Below are 18,542 nucleotides of genomic sequence, written 5' to 3'. Positions count from 1 at the left end.
TTTAGACAGTGTATAAAGTGAAATCATCCGGATTGGACCGTATGAAGCAGGAGATAATTTCGGTGGATTATTGTGTAAGGAAATGAATATTTATTAATAATCATATTTATTCATTGAGGCCTCTCCAGCTTCCCTCGTTCCAGGCTGACAGTGATAGATGTCCGGGCTCCGGGCCTCCGGGCTCCGGGCCTCCGGGCTGCGGGACTCCGGGCTCCGGGGCTGCGGGCCTCCGGGCTGCGGGGCTCCGGGCTCCGGGGCTGCGGGCTCCGGGGTCTTTTTATTTATTCTTCTAGTTTCTGGATTTATTTCTTTTCTCCTGCAGATGTAGAAAAAAAACTGGAATATATATATATATATATAATATATATACATATATATATATATATATATATGTATATATATATATATATATATATATATATATATACATATATATTATATACTGTATATATATTAAAACAATGTGTCTCATGTTTCATGTCCGTAGAGCTCCGTGTGTCTCTGTCCCTGTCTCCAGGCCGGGCCAGGCCAGGCCGGGCCGGACCAGGCCATCCATCACTGCTGTCACCATCAATCGAATAACGCGAGACAACTGCAATCCCGTCTCATATCGAACCGGAGCGGCTACGTGAGCTGCTCCACCAACTCCTTCCTCCACCGCCCACACTGACCTTTCTCTGGGGTGGACCGGAAATCTTCTGCTCTTCACATTAAAACACCGCTCAACCCTTCTATTCGGTGCTCTTCCTCCAGTAACTCTTTATATTTCAAAAATGGAACTGAAACGCCATCAAGTCATGTTCCCTATTTATAATACCACAGGTAGCCTGTAGAGTCATGTTCCCTATTTATAATACCACAGGTAGTCTGTAGAGTCATGTTCCGTATTTATAATACCACAGGTAGCCTATAGAGTCATGTTCCCTATTTATAATACCACAGGTAGCCTATAGAGTCATGTTCCCTATTTATAATACCACAGGTAGCCTATAGAGTCATGTTCCCTATTTATAATAAACTCAGGTAGCCTATTAAAGTCATGTTCCCCTATTTATAATACCAAGGTAGCCTATAGAGTCATGTTCCCTATTTATAATAAGACAGGTAGCTATAGAGTCATGTTCCCCTATTTATAATAAGACAGGTAGGAGTAAAACAGGAGAGAGAGGTGCAGTGCATGAGAAACACAAACAAGCATTCAGATGATTTGATTTTAATTTAAAAATATTGGTTGAAGTTGAGATGAAGAAAACATGTGAGTGGTAAAAAGCTCCCTCTAACGTCTAGTGATCACAGGCGAAGACATGGATAGAACAGCTAAATAATCTATACAGCACAACAATTACAACTCTCATCATTTCTCTTAAAACATATTCACAGTGTTTTTACTTTTGTCCTGTAAAGGATGTGTGTGTTTGTGTGTGTGTGTGTGTGTGTTTCCTTTATACCAATATGATTCGGAGGGGATGGCCAGGGGTTATTTCAGGTTTGGGGTTTGGGGGGGAGGAGGGGTAAAGCTTTACTTGAAAAATAAGAAAAGAGAAAAAGAGTCTTCCCCGTGTATAAAAATAAATAAATAATTTAAAAGAAAGGGGCCGAGGTGTCCGACTGCTTTTCTTCACTAGGAAGTCTCTGTTCACTTAACAGTCACAGTTTGTCAGCGGCCTCTGGAGCAGAGCTTCGGCGTTTCCATGGTGATGATCCTTTTACGCGTGCACCGTGCGGGCTCGGGCTATAGGTGAGGTGGGAGTGGTCGAGTGGGTGTCCGGTCAGGTGGGTTCGATGTGGCGGCTGCAGAGGCAGCTCCGGTACTGAGCTCCACGGCCAGATGAAGAAGATCCCTGAGCCAACCACGGAGGCCTGGACACACAGAGGACAGAGGGACACACACAGGACAGAGGGTTAGGTAGGACTTGACTGGCCAACACTAAGCACCGCACCGCACCGCACTGCACTGCACCGCACTACACCACAACACAACACAACACATTACACCGCACCACAGCACAGGACAGAGGGCGAGGTAGGACTTAACTGGCCAACACACCGCACCGCACTGCACTACAACAATCACACTGCACGCAATACCACCACAATACACCGCACTACACCATAACATACCGCACCGCACTAAACCACAACACACTGCACCGCACTACACCACAATACACCGCACTACACCACACCACACCACAACACACCGCACTACACCACAACACACTGCACCGCACTACACCACAATACACCGCACTACACCACAACACACCACACCGCACTACACCACAACAAACCACACTACACCACAACAAACCACACTACACCACAACACACCACACTACACCACAACACAACACACCGCACTACACCACAACAAACCACACTACACCACAACGCACCGCACTACACCACAACACACCGCACTACACCACAACAAACCACACTACACCACAACACACCACACTAACACCACAACAAACCCACACTACACCACAAACACACCGCACTACACCACAACAAACCACACTACACCACAACACACCGCACTACACCACAACAAACCACACTACACCACAACACACCGCACTGCACTGCACCACAACACACCGCACTACACCACAACACAACACACCGCACTACACCACAACAAACCACACTACACCACAACACACCACACTACACCACAACACAACAAACCACACTACACCACAACGCACCGCACTGCACCACAACACACCGCACTACACCACAACACACCACACTACACCACAACACACCACACTATACCACAACACAACACACCGCACTACACCACAACAAACCACACTACACCACAACGCACCGCACTGCACCACAAACACACCGCACTACACCACAACAAACCACACTACACCACAACAAACCACACTACACCACAACACACCGCACTACACCACGACACACCGTACTACACCACAACACACCGCACTACACCACAACACACACCGCACTACACCACAACACACCGCACTACACCACAACACAACCGCACTACACCACAACACACCGTACACACCACAACACACCGCACCGCACTACACCACAACACACGCACTACACCACAACACAACACACCACACTGCACCTTTTCCCTCACAATCCTAAAACTCTACTCCTTTTTTACATATAGAAATGATTATTGATTGATTGACTATTATTATTATTATTATTATTATTATTCTTATTATTATATCTTCCGTAATGTTGCATTGTAAATGAACCTCTTCCAGATATTCTCTCCCCAGACATGTGAACGTGAGCTGTGCAGTATATAGAGCAGCATATGGTGGAGTCAGCTGTATTGTGCAGCAGAGAGAGTCAAACAGTGCAGATCCAGTCATGTATTGGATAATGGGTTAAATGTTATGGCTCGGGCTTTATCGTGCATGGAAAACGCTCATATTACTCCAAAACCACGGCTCTCCTCCTTCCTGCGGTCTGAGGAGATTTACTGCCGCAGTCAGCAGATGATCTCGCTGCAGATCAAATTAGGGGAAGCAAAAACATCCGGCTCTACTGAGCTATTACTGTAACTAGTCAATGATCATTCAATGAGAAATAATGACATTAAATACTCTTCAAAAAATACTGTATATAGGCAGCATTTCTTCAGGTTGAGAGCATGATGTTTCTATGCAGATGTATTATTTTATTTATGTTTCAGATGAAGCATCACAATCTGCTCTTTGAACTTCATTAGCAAAGCCGGGGGACTTATCAGACAGGGAGGAGGGGGGGGGCTGTGTTGAGGAAAAAAATGAAGCAAATGCAGCTCCTATTTACATATAAAGAGCTCTATTAATCAAGGTAAGTGTCATTACAGCGTGGCTCATTGAGCAGTGGAGAGTGGGTGTTAAATAAAATTCTCTGTGCTCGGGTGCCTCCGGCCGGCGATACATCTTGATTTGAGAACTGTCAGTGGGAGGGGGGGGGGGGGGTACCCCGGTTCTTAATCAGATAGCCAGAAGAGATGGAGGGAGAGGAGGATAGAGCGATGGAGAGGAAAAGAGAAGAGATGGAGGGAGAGGTAGATAGAGCGATGGAGAGGAAAAGAGGAAGAGATGGAGGGAGAGGAGGAACTAGAGCGATGGAGAGGAGAAGAGAAGAGATGGAGGGAGAGGAGGACTAGAGCGATGGAGAGGAAAGAGAAGAGATGGAGGGAGAGGAGGACTAGAGCGATGGAGAGGAAAAGAGAAGAGATGGAGGGAGAGGAGGATAGAGCGATGGAGAGGAGAAGAGAAGAGATGGAGGGAGAGGAGGATAGAGCGAAGGAGAGGAAAAGAGAGAGATGGCGGGAGAGGAGGACTAGAGCGATGGAGAGGAGAGAGAAGAGATGGAGGGAGAGGAGGACTAGAGCGATAGAGAGGAAAAGAGAAGAGATGGAGGGAGAGGAAGATAGAGCGATGGAGAGGAGAAGAGGAAGTGGTGAGGAGACAGAGGATGGAGATGAATGTGTTTTCCCACTCTGTTTTTTTTAAATTATTTTTTGTATCCACAGTCACAGACAGACTATATACTCTATATACTCTATATACTCTATATACTATAATACTCCATAGAGCAGGTAGCAGAATCTCTACTAGATTCCAAACAGCTAAAAACCATCACAGTTTAGGACTTCATTCTGGGGGGGGAGGGGAATAATGAATCTATTGAAACTAGGGATGCACCGATACCGATACCAGTATCCGGTATCGGGTCTGATACTGTGCTCATGTACTCGTACTTGCAAAACGGCTCCGATACAACGGCACCGATACCACTTTACAGCAGCATGACGTTAACATCTCGTCACCATCTTTCAGGTCCTATCGCACGCACTCACGCTCCACCTCCCCGACGTTGTGGGCGAGACGGGCCGGTTGTGCGCCCGACCCCACTGGGCCGGGATCCCACCTCAGCCGGCACATGCCGGCCCTCACCTTCATTGCGCCACGGGGTTTTGCTTGCACCCTCTGACACACGCGCGCGTTAGACTCATTGGTCCGTGTTTCAAGACGGGTCGGGTGGGTTGCCGACATCGCTACAGACCCCTGGTGCCTTTTACGTGGGCCGCGCCCTTCGCTGGCGGCACGACGCAGTGGGGACTGGTGTTACACATGAAGACAGACAAAGACTGGACTACTTACTTCACCCTGTTTTTCCAGGCTTGCCTCAGTGGAGCGGATTTACATGTAGTGCCACTGCCCGTCCATGCCCATGTTCATACCCATGCCCCCCATCGGCCCTGAATGAGGAGTAAAAACAAGATGACAGTCCACTCAGAACATGGTAGAACTCTGTGGTTTCACAGAGACCATTATGATTTATTATGAACTGGCTTCAGCTTTGATGCTAACACAACAGATAAAAGTGCCGTTATCACAATTTCAATGTGGTAGAAACACATTTTCATCTTGTTCTTCTTTAGATATCATGTGAACACGTAAACTGCTTGCGTTGCGCCATCAAAAGTGAACATCACACAATACGAATCTGATTCAGATTCTGGATCAGATCCCTGTCATCTGAGTCACAAACCACATATCCCACCCTACTTCACACTGTCCTTTGAATGGGGCTGTGAGCTCAGCGTACAACTGGTATTCTTTTAAAAGTCCCATACCATGCTCATTTTCAGGTTCAAACTTGTATTTTGTATTTCTAATAGAACATGTTTACATGCTCTAATGTTCAAAAAACTCATTATTTTCCTCATACTGTCTGCCTGAATATACCTGTATTTATCCTCTGTCTGAAACGCTCTGTTTTAGTGCATTTCAATGGAATCGCGTTGCTAGGCAACAGCTTGGGTCCATGTTTACTTCCTGTCAGCTGATGTTATTTACATACACTGCAACAGGAAATAAACTGGGACATATTTAGAATGTTTACGTTTAAAACTGTAATGGTCTAAATATTGTATATTTGTGACTTCACAAATGGACAGAAATCCTGACGGCTTGTTTCAAATGCCCAATTTCTGAATACGGGCTGTGTGTATTTCTCCGTATATTGAGCTCTTTGATAGTTTAACAGTATTTATATAGCACTTTAGCCTGCTTTATAATATAAAAGACATGAAAATCTCACTTTTTATAATATGGGACCTTTAACAAAATCATGTAATTTATTTTACAAAAACAAAATATTTTCTTGTGTATTATAAATGTTCACAGAGTACTGAAAGATAAAATTGAGATGTTTAAATTACTAGGTTATGATTTTTTTGTGTGTGTGTTCATGACAAACTGGAACTTTATACTATATACAGCAGACAGATAGTAAGTTGTATGCTGATTTATGTAAAAGCAGAAAAATAATTTTAGCCTCATATAACATGCCATATTATCTCAGCATATTATCATATTGAAAAGGTTAACGTTTCCATGATGTCATGGCGTCTTTAGAGGTCATTCTGAGTTCACTATGAGTGAAAATAAACAGCTTCATCACATTTGTTTTCATTTGAATTCAAATCAGTTTGTCTTTAGGGACCCAGGCGCCGTGTTTCTGTCTCTTCTTTGACCCTTGGTAAACAGGAGAGGTTAAAGACTATTGGGCCAAAACACATCAGCCAAAGTAGACGTTCCCCTCATAGTGATCTCACCGACATGCTCCTGACAACAGAGGAATGCTAACTGTACAGAACATGGTTAGTCTACAACCGTCAGCACGGATTATTAGTGTGAACTTGGCCTGTCAGGCTATATGGATAACCTCTCGTGGCTACATGGATAACCTCTCGTGGCTACATGGATAAGCTCTCGTGGCTACATGGATAACCTTTCGTGGCTACTTTATAATATTAGTTTCTTCTCTTTTGGATTTTGGCTGTTTTTATTGGGCTACAGTCTAATATTACTCTGGTAATTTGTCGGTGTTCACTTAAGATGAGCTCAGCTGATGAGGTTATTTTTACCTCCAAAGAAATCTTGTGAACATTGTGCTCCTACAGAACCAACCCTCCTCTCGGACGTTGATATCGGACAATTCTGCAAAACTCCAGAATAACTTCCAATGACAATGTTTTTTTGTTTTTTTTATATCCAAGACCAACTCACTTAGTTCTCACAACTAAAGTATGGTTTAAAAATAAAAATGCTGTGGTTGGACATGTTACACCCCCATCCGCCAACCCCACCTCGACACCTTTGACATTCCTCCTCATTACATAAAGGACACACTATTCCTGCATTGGCATCAAACAATGCCACTGTGTAATCGTCATCATCATCATCGTCATCATCATCATCATCGTCTTTGATTTCAAAAGCTCTTCTGATCAACATGTGAAGCGACCAATCACAGACTGTTGCCTGTAGGCGATGCTATACAGTGTTTACTGTATGTACACACTTGAGCTGACCACAAGCACTGAATGATTCTAGAGATTCTGCCCTTGATGGTTTGATACATGTGTGGGAGATTGCTTACCTCCAGGTCGGAGACCCATATGCTGCTGCCCATCAAGAACAAAGCTTGCCATTGGCTGGCCATCTGGACTGTAAGCTGTACCCTGACTCACTGTGAGAAGAGAGGAGAAGCTATAATCACTCTGCTGCAAACCCAGACATGCTGCACACAAAGCCACCTTTTCATTTTGACCTCCTTCATGCAATTCCTACTCCAGAAGCCTTACATTAGGACTGACTCCTCTAATACATGATGTCATACTGTCTTTAACTCCTGTCGTCCACTCTGTAGATTTAACTCTGAATTGAATGAAGTTCTATCACTAAAACAGTACAGTTTGCATTTAGTTTCATTCTGATCCGTCTATAGAATGAAGGAAGTATTTCATCCATTGAACACTCGGATGAACTGCAGCTTTTACCTGCTCTGTGGACTGGTCGATCATAGGTTGGACTATTCTCCTCCTTGCATTGATAAACCTGGAAAAAAAGATGAACAGATGAAAGTACATATCGAGTGGAGATAAAGCATTCATGAAAAAAACAAAAAAACTGATTATAAAAGCTTTCACATCCAAAACCAATCATCTTGGAACACATACAGTTTATGTTATCAACCTTTCTCAGTGAATGGCTCAAATGTCATCCTGAGACCTAAGACTGGAACTTTGGTGACACGAGCAATTACATTCACTAAAGGAGGCCAACAAGCTAGTAAGTTCACTTGAGTTTAGAATAGTTAGTACAAGGATGTTTAAAGTCTTAAATTGATTAGTGCCCATAAATTGAATAGAATCAACTAGATCATCTAATAAAGTCAGTAAAAACAGAGATTCTAATTCTTCTGAAAATGACGAGAAAAGACGTTCACATCAGATTTGTCTTACTTTTCAGATTAGTGTCTTTGTTCTGTCCTTTACTGGTCTACTAGGATGCCCCATAACATCATCGAAGCTATCCAGCATTATTGAGCAGCTGAAACCCTGCTGTGTGTCTCCAAGGATCTGACTATATAATCTAGTTTATCCTATTGACAAATGTGGGGGCGTTAGAGGAAGTCCTAATGCAAAAGTATGTATTGATTTGGGTTTTAGTCCTGTAGCCGTAGGCTGTGATGAGGCTAACTGCTTTGTCAATGTTATGCCATTGAGACATCTCTGCCGACAGCCTTGATATACTGTGTTGGATTAGAGCCTTGACTACAGCCCGTGGTCCTCTTTACTCGTTGGCATTAGAGGTGGGCGGCTGTGGCTGAGACCTGATACATCTAGAAAGCTAACTCTTTTGATGGATTTTAGAATGAGGAGGTGCCAGTAAAATTATGCCATGCAGAACTATGTCTGAAACTAAGTCCACAATGTGTGATTATGTGATAGGACCTGTCTCTACGCCAGCTCACCACCCTCGGAACATGTATTCATGTCAAGATGAGGCTGTGAGGAAGAGGTGGGATACCTCCTCTTTAACCCCTCAAACCCTCAGTTTTATTCAGAGTCCGTTCTCTGTCCATCATGTAGTCACCCACATGTCTTAGCCAGGCAAGGCGAGGCGAGGCAGCTTTTATTTGTATAGCACATTCAGCAACAGGGCAATTCAAAGTGCTTCACACAAAACATTCAAGAACATTGCGGACAAAGTGCAAAGAACACTTAAGACATAATAAAACATAAAACGTTAAAGATTAGAAAATAAAAACAAGCTAAAAATAAAAGCTGCAAGCAGCGATGAATGGGCCCTCGAATCTTCCCGCACGTCGGGGGTACTGGCAGGACACCGACTGATGCGGCGAGGACAGTGAAACCGTAACTCTGCTGAGCGCAATGACGCCCTCCCACAAAACTCTACGACAAACAGTTCAGAGTTATGAAAGGGGGCGTGGCTACCGACTTGGGGCGGGGGCTATGACTCTATATTGACATGAAAATGACCTCAGCCTGGACCACCATCATGGCTGAGATATTTGGAGCAGATTTGACAAAGTATGCTTGAAGTTACAACAACTTCCTGTTCATGGTGAATCACTCCAAATGGCCGCCAAGCACGGCAACGCCGTTCAATGAAAACTCACAGTCTTCACAATAATGCATCATCAAGGTCTTAAAGCTTTTTTTGACCACATTTGAGGTGGATCTGATCAACCTGCTAGGAGGAGTACATTAAAATGTCATTTTCCTGTTGCCAGTAGGGTGGCGCTATGAGTGTGACTCAATATGGACATGTAAATGTCCTCAGGACTGGACCCTTATCATGCATGAGAAATTCTGGGGCAGATCGGACTATGTACAGTGGAGTTACAACAACTTCCTGTTTCATGGCGATATGACCTAAAATCGACTAAAGTCGATCCTGATTTAAATCTGTAGGAGGAGTTTGCTAAAAATGGGCAAAAATTGCACATTAAATTCAAAATGGCTGACTTCCTGTTGAGGTTTGGGCATACCTCAAGAGGCTTTTTTGTGCGTCTCCTCATGTTACATCCTGTCTGCCAAATTTCATACATGTAGGTGAAACCGTAGCGAGAGCGCTCAATTTTTCCAACTTTCTAGGGGGCGCTAGCAAGCCATTTTGCAACAGCCAAACCCGAGACCCTTAAAATATAAAATGTTCACCGCGTCTGATAAGTGTGGCCAAGTTTTAACAACTTTCTTGAGCATGTTTAAGGTCGTCAAAAAAGCGATTCATTTGGGAGAAAAAGAAAAAGAAGACTTCCTACAGTTTCAACAGGGCCTTCGCTGGCCCGACGTTGTCGGTGCTCGGGCCCTAATAAAAGCTAGAATAGAAGCTAAAATAGAGTATAACAGAGTTAAAGCTCTTATAACATAGAGTAGATGTTATAGTGCAGTAGAAGATCATTATTTGGTTAATAAAAGGCATCAGCAAACAGGAAAGTTTGAAGCTTTGATTTAAAAGAACTCAGATTTGGAGCGGCCCTGCAGGTTTCTGGGAGCTTATTCCAGATATTTGGTGCATAAAAACTGAACGCTGCTTCTGCATGTTTAGTTCTGACTCTGGGGACACTAAGCAGACCTGAATCCAGGGGACACTAAGCAGAACCTGATCCAGATCACCTGAGAGGTCTGGATGGTTCAGAACATAGCAGAAGATCAGGCATGCCATATGTTGTTATTTTCAGGACAGTATAGCTTTAAATGAATTAATGACATGTTGTAGGACAGTTTAATGTAGTACGTGTACTTTGGCACACATTATAGGGACATTGATACTATGTTTAATTGGTACCCTTCCATTAATTACAACGATTCATTCAAATAAATAAAGCATAAACTAGGGAGTGTTTTTGTCAACAGGTCAGTTGAACATTACAAACATGTGATATTTACAGACAGGCACACAATTCACCATAAACCAAGGATACAGTTTCCAACATTGAAAAATTACTGAACATTTACTTGGGTTTGATATGTATAAAACTCAACACAAATAAACTCTAAATAGAGAACTCTTAGGAATTACGGGCCTGTGAAATGAAGGTGTTACCAGAAATTCCAATATGGACTTAATACTGTCCAACAGGTAAACTGTAACGATGGATTGTACTTCAACATCAAACACCTGAAGAAAGATGATCTTAAATTCTGAGGATCACACCTTTGATACAATTTTTTTAAGCAGCTGTTTGGATGTATTTTGATGGCCACCAGAGATACCCTATTATAGAGTATGTGTATGACGTCTGTGTGCTCTGGTGCGACTAAATGATGGACTCTCCGACTCAAGTCAAGGCTGAGGTGACGACAGAATATGTGCCCTAAAGTGTGTCAAGGTCAAATGGATTTATAAAATGCATTTCACAAACCGAAGACACGGATAGTGCGTGCATGTGTGAGTGGATGTGAGAGGACTTACCAGTTGTTCACTTGGAGGATGGTGAGGCCCGTGTCTTGTGCTAGCTGCTTCTTCTGTTCCTCTGAGGGGTATGGGTGCTGTGAGTGACACAAAGAATCAAATAAAAACAATAAATGTAAGGCTTCTGCCAAAACAGCTTGCATTCATCTCGGGGCGTATTGGCCCAATAAGTGCAGGCTCTTGTACTTGGAGGAAAAACTGTGCATGTCTCTCACGTGCACAGTTATTCCTGGAAGTGAGTGCACGGGTCGGCTCTGGAAAAATGGAGGCTGACCGCGGTTTGGCCCCCCGAACACGTTATGCTAAAAGCACGTGCCATTGTGTGACAGTATTTGACATTATTTGACATTGCTTGACAAACGATCGGGGGGGATATAAAGAGGCACAATGGGGGCTTTTTGTTTGGGGCCCCAATAAGGTTAGGCCCCCTGTCACCCCCACACCCCTCCCCGCTGAACTCCAATCTCCCTGTCTCCAGCCTGATGCCCTGCTTCTCTGTGTCTGTGTGTGTGTGTGTGTGTGTGTGTGTGTGTGTGTGTGAGACAGTGGGAGGAGGGCGGCAGATGGTAGACAGAGGTGATCCGTGTACTAAGAGCAGGGTCGCAGGCCAGTCCCCATTCTGCTGCTGTCAGGCCAGCAGCCACCTCCTGTGGTCAGCAGTGAAGGATGAGCTTCAAAACACTTCATCTTTAAACCGCCTTTCAGGCTAAGTGCACGCACACAGACACACACACGCACACACACACGCACGCACGCACGCACGCACGCACGCACGCACGCACGCACGCACGCACGCACGCACGCACGCACGCACACACACACACACACACACACACACACACACACACACACACACACACACACACACTTCCTGGACCTTAGCTTTCACATCCACTGTCTATAATCAACTTTCTTCATATTTTGTTTCACCCTTCCTCCATCTCTCCCGTGAGGTCTAAAAACAGGTTTACCCAACGTTTCTCTTCATTTCTCTGTGATAATACAGCCAGGAAATATGGTTCAGATATTGCCGAAATCTGTAGACTCTGGTTCTGCATCTTTTTCATCACAAGATTGTACGTCACTCACACAGCGAGCTGGAAGGCAGAGAAGACAGCGTCTCTGCCTCTCACCGTGCAGTGATCGGTGGATTCTTAGGAAATCACTGAGGACCTATGGCCTACCCATCAGCTGCTGTTTCCATTCAGTCCACAGCAGAAGCTCGAAGGTGGCAAGGAGGAATGCATTTTGCGATGCTCTCAGCTGTTTATACAAGCAGCTATGAGGATAACGGGAGCTCCAGAGCCTGAAGGCTTTTATTCCTCAGATGAAGGGGAACACCGTGAGTGTTGGGAGATTTAGAAAGGGATTGATAGAAGCACTTTAATGGTCCGGTCTCTTTCTACCAATTTAATAAACAATTTACAAATGTTTGCAATATCACAGTAATGGTGCACTTTGTGGGTAAATGTGACCATCTCAGCCTAAACGCTGCTTCTGTATGTAATATGTAACTTGATTTATCAGTAGTCATGAACTTTGATAAGATTGACTGTCCATTAATAAAGGTTCACTCTGTGTAGAAGTTCTCTCCTCGTGTGACAGTGAGCTGCATGTACAAATACTAGAGATGAAGGTTTTTATCATACTGTTCTGTGCAGATAAGACTTTGTAGTAGTAGTAGTAGTAGTAGTAGTAGTAATGAATGTAGTAGTAGTGGTAGTTGTAGTAGTAGTAGTAGTAGTAATGAATGTAGTAGTAGTAGTAATGAATGTAGTAGTAGTAGTAGTAGTAGTAGTGAATGTAGTAGTAGTAGTAGTAGCAGTAGTAGTAGTAGTAGTAATGAATGTAGTAGTTAGTAGTAGTAGTAGTAGTAATGAATGTAGTAGTAGTAGTAGTAGTAGTGTATAATGTAATGTAGTAGTAGTAGTAGTAGTAGTAGTAGTTGTAGTAGTAATGAATATTGTAGTAGTAGTAGTAGTAGTAGTTGTAGTAGTAATGAATGTAGTAGTAGAAGTAGTAGTAATGAATGTAGTTAGTAGTAGTAGTAGCAGTAGTAGTAGTAGTAGTAATGAATGTTGTAGTAGTAGTAATAGTAGCAGTAGTAGTAGTAGTAGTAATGAATGTAGTAGTAGAAGTAGTAGTAATGAATGTAGGTAGTAGTAGTAGTAGTAGTTGTAGTTGTAATGAATGTAGTAGTAGAAGTAGTAGTAATGAATGTAGTAGTAGTAGTAGTAGTAAGAATGTCCTGTAGTATTTGTATTTCTTTTCCAGAGGATAAAAGTGGAACAGAGAGGATTGTCAGCATCCCTCCAGCAGCCTCCTCCCTCTCTGCCTACCAACGGGTCACATGAAAACATACACATTATCTCAATATTGTAAATATTTGTGTATTTTCTATGTGTCTTATTTTTAGTAAATATTTGGTTTTGGAGCGAAAAAGAACAGTTGTAATGCTTTTTCATTTGCACACATCCCATGAAGCTTGATACAGCTAGTATGATGTCATTATTCAGTCCCATCTGTAGCAACTCAGAACGTAATAACTGTGCATAATGTCATCATTTAAATGTAATAAAAGCTCATAATGTAATAATCAGCACATAATGTCATAAAACGTTGAGCGGCATAATGTGATAACAGTTTTGTTCATAATGTGATAACAATTGTGTTCATACTGTAATAAGTTATTACATTATGTAATAAGTTATTACATTATGAGAAAAAAAGTGGAATAATGTAATAAATCAGTGCACAATGTAATAATTTAAAATACGAGTCCTCTCCTTGTCTTCTTACAGCACAGGAACCTATTACATTTACATGAACCAGTGTCTGTTGGTCAAGAGGACATTTTCACCCATCAGCTTTATACTAATGAAGCCTCTGGATGTGAACTGCCCCGAGTCGAATAGCTGTGGATGTAAGAAACCTGTATGAAATATGTTTAGGTATTGAGGGACAGCGATCCTGAGTACCATGAACAACTGGATCTGAGAGACAGCGTTCTCATGGGGAGATTAAACAATAACCCTCACTACCTTATTTTGAGTCTGAAGTCTGTTTTCATGGTACAATGAACAGCAGTCATAGTCAAACAACGGATGGACAGGAGCTCTGCCGGGGTCAGCATTGCTTTCTTGTTCAGAAATTGTGAAATTCTTTTGATTCAGACTCCTTAGCTGCAAGCACAGTGTCACCACCAACAACATTAAAACCAGGGGACCTTTTTCATTGATCTTTGACCCAAACAGTACGGATTACATGTCCTAAATGGAGGACAGTTTATTATCTGACATTAAGAAGTTCTGCCACTCAGCGTACTCACAGTAGAACTTTGCTTTTATCATTGTGGGAGACCACCAGTGTGGAGTCATCTGCATATAAAAGAGCTCACCATTTTTTACAGTTTTGTAGATTGTTACCTTAAATGGTTTGCTGCTTGGATCAGCTAACTATTATAGTAACTGGAATTATGTGTGGAACATTTATTCCACATGCTGAGAATCAGCAGTATATTAAATTCAGCAACATCTCTGTAAAGGTTCTCATTGGTCCAGGTCACTGGATATCTTGTAGTTTCACATCGAAGAGGCTTCATCAGTATGGAGCTGATAGAGGAAAATGTCTTCTTGACCAAACAGACAAGTCCAGTTGCTTTAAATCAACTCCTCCACTGTGTCATGTGAAACTAGAGAGGGTTACTGTGCTTTAAGAAGTAAGGACAGTACTTTTTTTTTGTTTTTGATTATTACATTATGCACTGAATTTATTACATTATTCAACTTTTTATTATATTGTAATAATGTTCTCATAATGTAATAACTGATTACATTATGAACAAAACTATTATTACGTTATCCGCTCAATGTTTTATTACATTATGAGCTTTTATTACATTTAAGTTACTACATTATGTGCTGATTATTACATTATGAGCTTTTATTACATTTAAATTATTATTATTATTATTATGTTATTATTGCTACCACCATTTGATTTCAGTCCCTCTCTGGTGAAAGTACAGTGACAGACTACCTCAAAAAACGATATTACAAAATTTCATTTTAGACATTTTTTATACATTTATCTGCTACTTTTATTCATATATTTACACTACTTTTGTGAACTAAAGACTTTGGTAAACCGGTTTCAAACACCAAAACGATTGGTCCGCATGAGTAAACGTGTGTCATTACAAGACGTTTGAAGAAATTCAAAATGCGGACTACAACTCTTCAGCTTTAGAGCCAACTTATCTCATTCCACAGCGTTCTAGGACGAATGGGAGGCCTCAGCGTAGAGAGGGCTGATAGTGCTCTGCAAATCCTGGTATGAAACACGTGGGCATCATACAAATGTATTGATAGTGTAAAAGGAACCCAAAGCTAAAAGAAAGCTAATTTCTCCAACTCCAGAACACACTGAATGCTCTCTAAACTCCTGTTTCATGATCATGTTAATCAGCAACAGCAGCCACAGCAGCTGCATGTGGCTCGCCCACTGTGTTTCTGGTCATCCTGTATCCTCCTCGAGGCGTGCACAGATCTCTGATCACTCCTCTGTGTGTTTTCTGGTCATCCTGTATCCTCCTTGAGGCGTGCACCACCCTTCCAGACAACCTCAACAGCTTCTACGCTAGATTTGACAGACTGAATGGAGACACCCCCTCAAAAGCCCCCCATAACCCTGATGAGACTGCATTACAGGTGACACACACACAGGTTCTGAGGGTTCTGAAGCAGGTGAATCCACGCAAGGCAGCTGGACCTGATGGAGTGTCCACCGAGAGTCTTGAGGGCCTGTGCTGAACAGTTGTCAGGGGCGTACACAGACATCTTCAACACCTCTCTCACACAGGAAACAGTCCCTAGGTGTTTCAAGTCATCTGTCATCATACCGGTCCCGAAGAAGCAGATCCACATACAACTGAACGACTTCAGGCCAGTGGCACTCACCTCAGTGGCCATGAAGTGCCTGGAGAAGCTGGCTCTTCAATCAATTAATGTAGTGATTCCTGACTCACTGGACCTCCTACAGTTCGCTTACCGCTCTCAAACAGGTCAGTGGATGAGGCAGTGGCACTGGCACTTCACTCCACACTCCAACACTTGGACAGTAACAGGACATATGCACGCATACTTTTCTTGGATTACAGCTCCGCCTCTAATACGATCCGGCTAATGAAGCTGACTGTGAAGTTAGCTAACCTCGGGTTCCAACAGCCACCTGCAACTGGATTTTGGACTTTCTGATTGACAAGACCACAGGTGGTGAGGATGGGAGATAAGATCTCTGCTGAGCTCACAGTCAGCACGGGACCCCTCAGGGCTGCTGCCTCAGCCCAAAACTGTTTGCACTATACACCCATGACAATGTTTCCACTGAGAAGAACAACATCATTATTAAGTATGCAGATGACACAACCATCCTCGGCCTCATCCAAGGTGGGGACGAGTCTGCATACAGGGAACAGGTCAAAAAAATCATCAGCTATGGATAAGACAACGACCTTGTTCTTAACATAGAAAAAACAAAGAAGTCATCGTGGACTTCAGGAGGAGAGCCCCCCATCTGCAGCCCCTCATCATCCAGGACACAGAAGTGGAGCGGGCTGACAGTTTGAAGTTCCTCAGCCTTCACCTGACTGACAACCTGAGCTGGGCCACAAACACTACTGAAACAGTGAAGACAGCTCAGCGGCGGCTGCACTCCCATTAGGCTGCTGAAGACGGCTGGGACTCAGACGTCAGCCTTCACCCCGGCCTATCTGACTGGTGGAAAGCATCCTCACCAGCGGCATCACGGTGTGGTTTGGGAACGCTTGGCCGAGAGGAATCGCTGCAGTGAGTCATAAAAACTGGAGAAAAAATCATTGGCTCTAACCTCCCCTCCATGGACATGATATACACCCCAGCGCTGCAGGAGGACGGAGGACACCACACAGCGCTGCAGGAGGAGGGCACAGAGACACCACCCAGCGCTGCAGGATGGATGGGCACAGAGCATCCTGAGGACAGGACACCACCCAGCTCAGTCTTTGTTCAGGTGGAGGGATTCAGGACACAACCTGAGGCACCACAGGCCAGAGAGCATCTCCACTCACAGAGCACCTCTGGTTTCACAACAGCTTCTTCCCAGCTACAATAAGACTGGTGGCAAAGGACGTTAAAGAGGGACACAAATACCCCACACCTCACCTCACCTCCATACCATTATTGACACGCAGTACACCTGAACTAAACGGACTGAAATGCTGTGCAATATGCTGCCCTTCCACTGTGGAATTCTCTGAAATATATTAATTATTTAAAAAAATATATTTTTATGAAGCTACAAGTTCTTTTTAATATGGTCATGGAGCATATACTGTATATTTGTATTCTGGGGGTATCATTCCTATGCAGAGGGTAGTTTAGCTTATTTATTGACTACACTGAGGGCATTATATGTTTTTAATAATTTATTTATTTATTGTGTTGAGTTGAATGTGCTACTTATTATGTAATGTAATTACCTCGTGCCCTTTCTACTTTTTCTTTTCTTAAAGCTGACTTGGTGTAAACTGACCAGGATTCCAATGTACTTAGGTTGCAAATGGCCAAATAAAACTCTTGAATCTTCTGGTCATACTGTATCCTCCTGGAGGCGTGCACAGATCTCTGATCACTCATCCTGTATCCTCCTGGAGGCGTGCACAGATCTCTGATCACTCCTCTGTGTGTTTAAATTGCTGCGTCACAGACACACCGGTCCTCATTGCTCTGTGTCCTGCGTTCTGTGTTTTACTGAACATCCCGACATGTAGCTGCTGGTTAAAGGGTTAATACGGAAAATACAGTGCAAACGTTTTGGTCCTCCAAGTCTATCCCAGTTTGACTAAATGATCTATGTTCCCTGTCTGCGATTGTCAGACCTGCAGCCAGAAACCGGAGGAACCTGATCAAACAAAGTAATCCGGTGTTTTCTCTCTCGAGCTGATCTCCAGAAGGTCATTCATGCTTTCATCATTGCGACTAATTCATTAGAATTCATTATGTTCAGGGTTAAAATGATCTCACGCCTTCAGCTAGTATAAAACACAGCTGCTTGGTCATGTCTCTCCTCTTTCAGCCTCTTCTGGTTGGCAGTAGGTTTTAGCGTTGGTTTATAGATCCTGTTCAGAGCACTTCACGGTTGACAAAGTATGCTGCAGTTACAACAACTTCCTGTTTCATGGCGAATCACTCCAAATGGCCGCCATGC

General features: G+C 43.3%; 2 protein-coding genes across 2 annotated transcripts in view; both read right to left on the bottom strand.

Moving 5' to 3' along the window:
- Positions 1 to 1,159: 1,159 nt before the first annotated feature.
- meis2b (Meis homeobox 2b) overlaps positions 1,160 to 18,542 on the bottom strand; it is a 37,218-nt gene continuing 19,835 nt past the window's right edge. Inside the window, 5 exon segments of the mRNA XM_037751551.1 lie at positions 1,160 to 1,860; positions 5,166 to 5,263; positions 7,453 to 7,534; positions 7,853 to 7,910; positions 11,298 to 11,374. Of these exon segments, the coding sequence (XP_037607479.1) occupies positions 5,205 to 5,263; positions 7,453 to 7,534; positions 7,853 to 7,910; positions 11,298 to 11,374 (276 nt within the window). The 3' untranslated portion in view covers positions 1,160 to 1,860; positions 5,166 to 5,204.
- Positions 1,648 to 4,964, bottom strand: LOC119477467 (keratin-associated protein 4-12). The gene is given in 5 exon segments (XM_037751552.1): positions 1,648 to 1,860; positions 1,946 to 1,964; positions 2,292 to 2,380; positions 2,560 to 2,823; positions 4,959 to 4,964. Coding segments are annotated over 5 exon segments (591 nt in total).

This window comes from Sebastes umbrosus, chromosome 18 (genome assembly GCF_015220745.1).
Source record: "Sebastes umbrosus isolate fSebUmb1 chromosome 18, fSebUmb1.pri, whole genome shotgun sequence".
NCBI classification, from domain to species: Eukaryota; Metazoa; Chordata; class Actinopteri; order Perciformes; family Sebastidae; genus Sebastes; species Sebastes umbrosus.
Note: the sequence above shows the minus strand (reverse complement) of the source record. Positions and strands in the feature narration are given on the sequence as shown.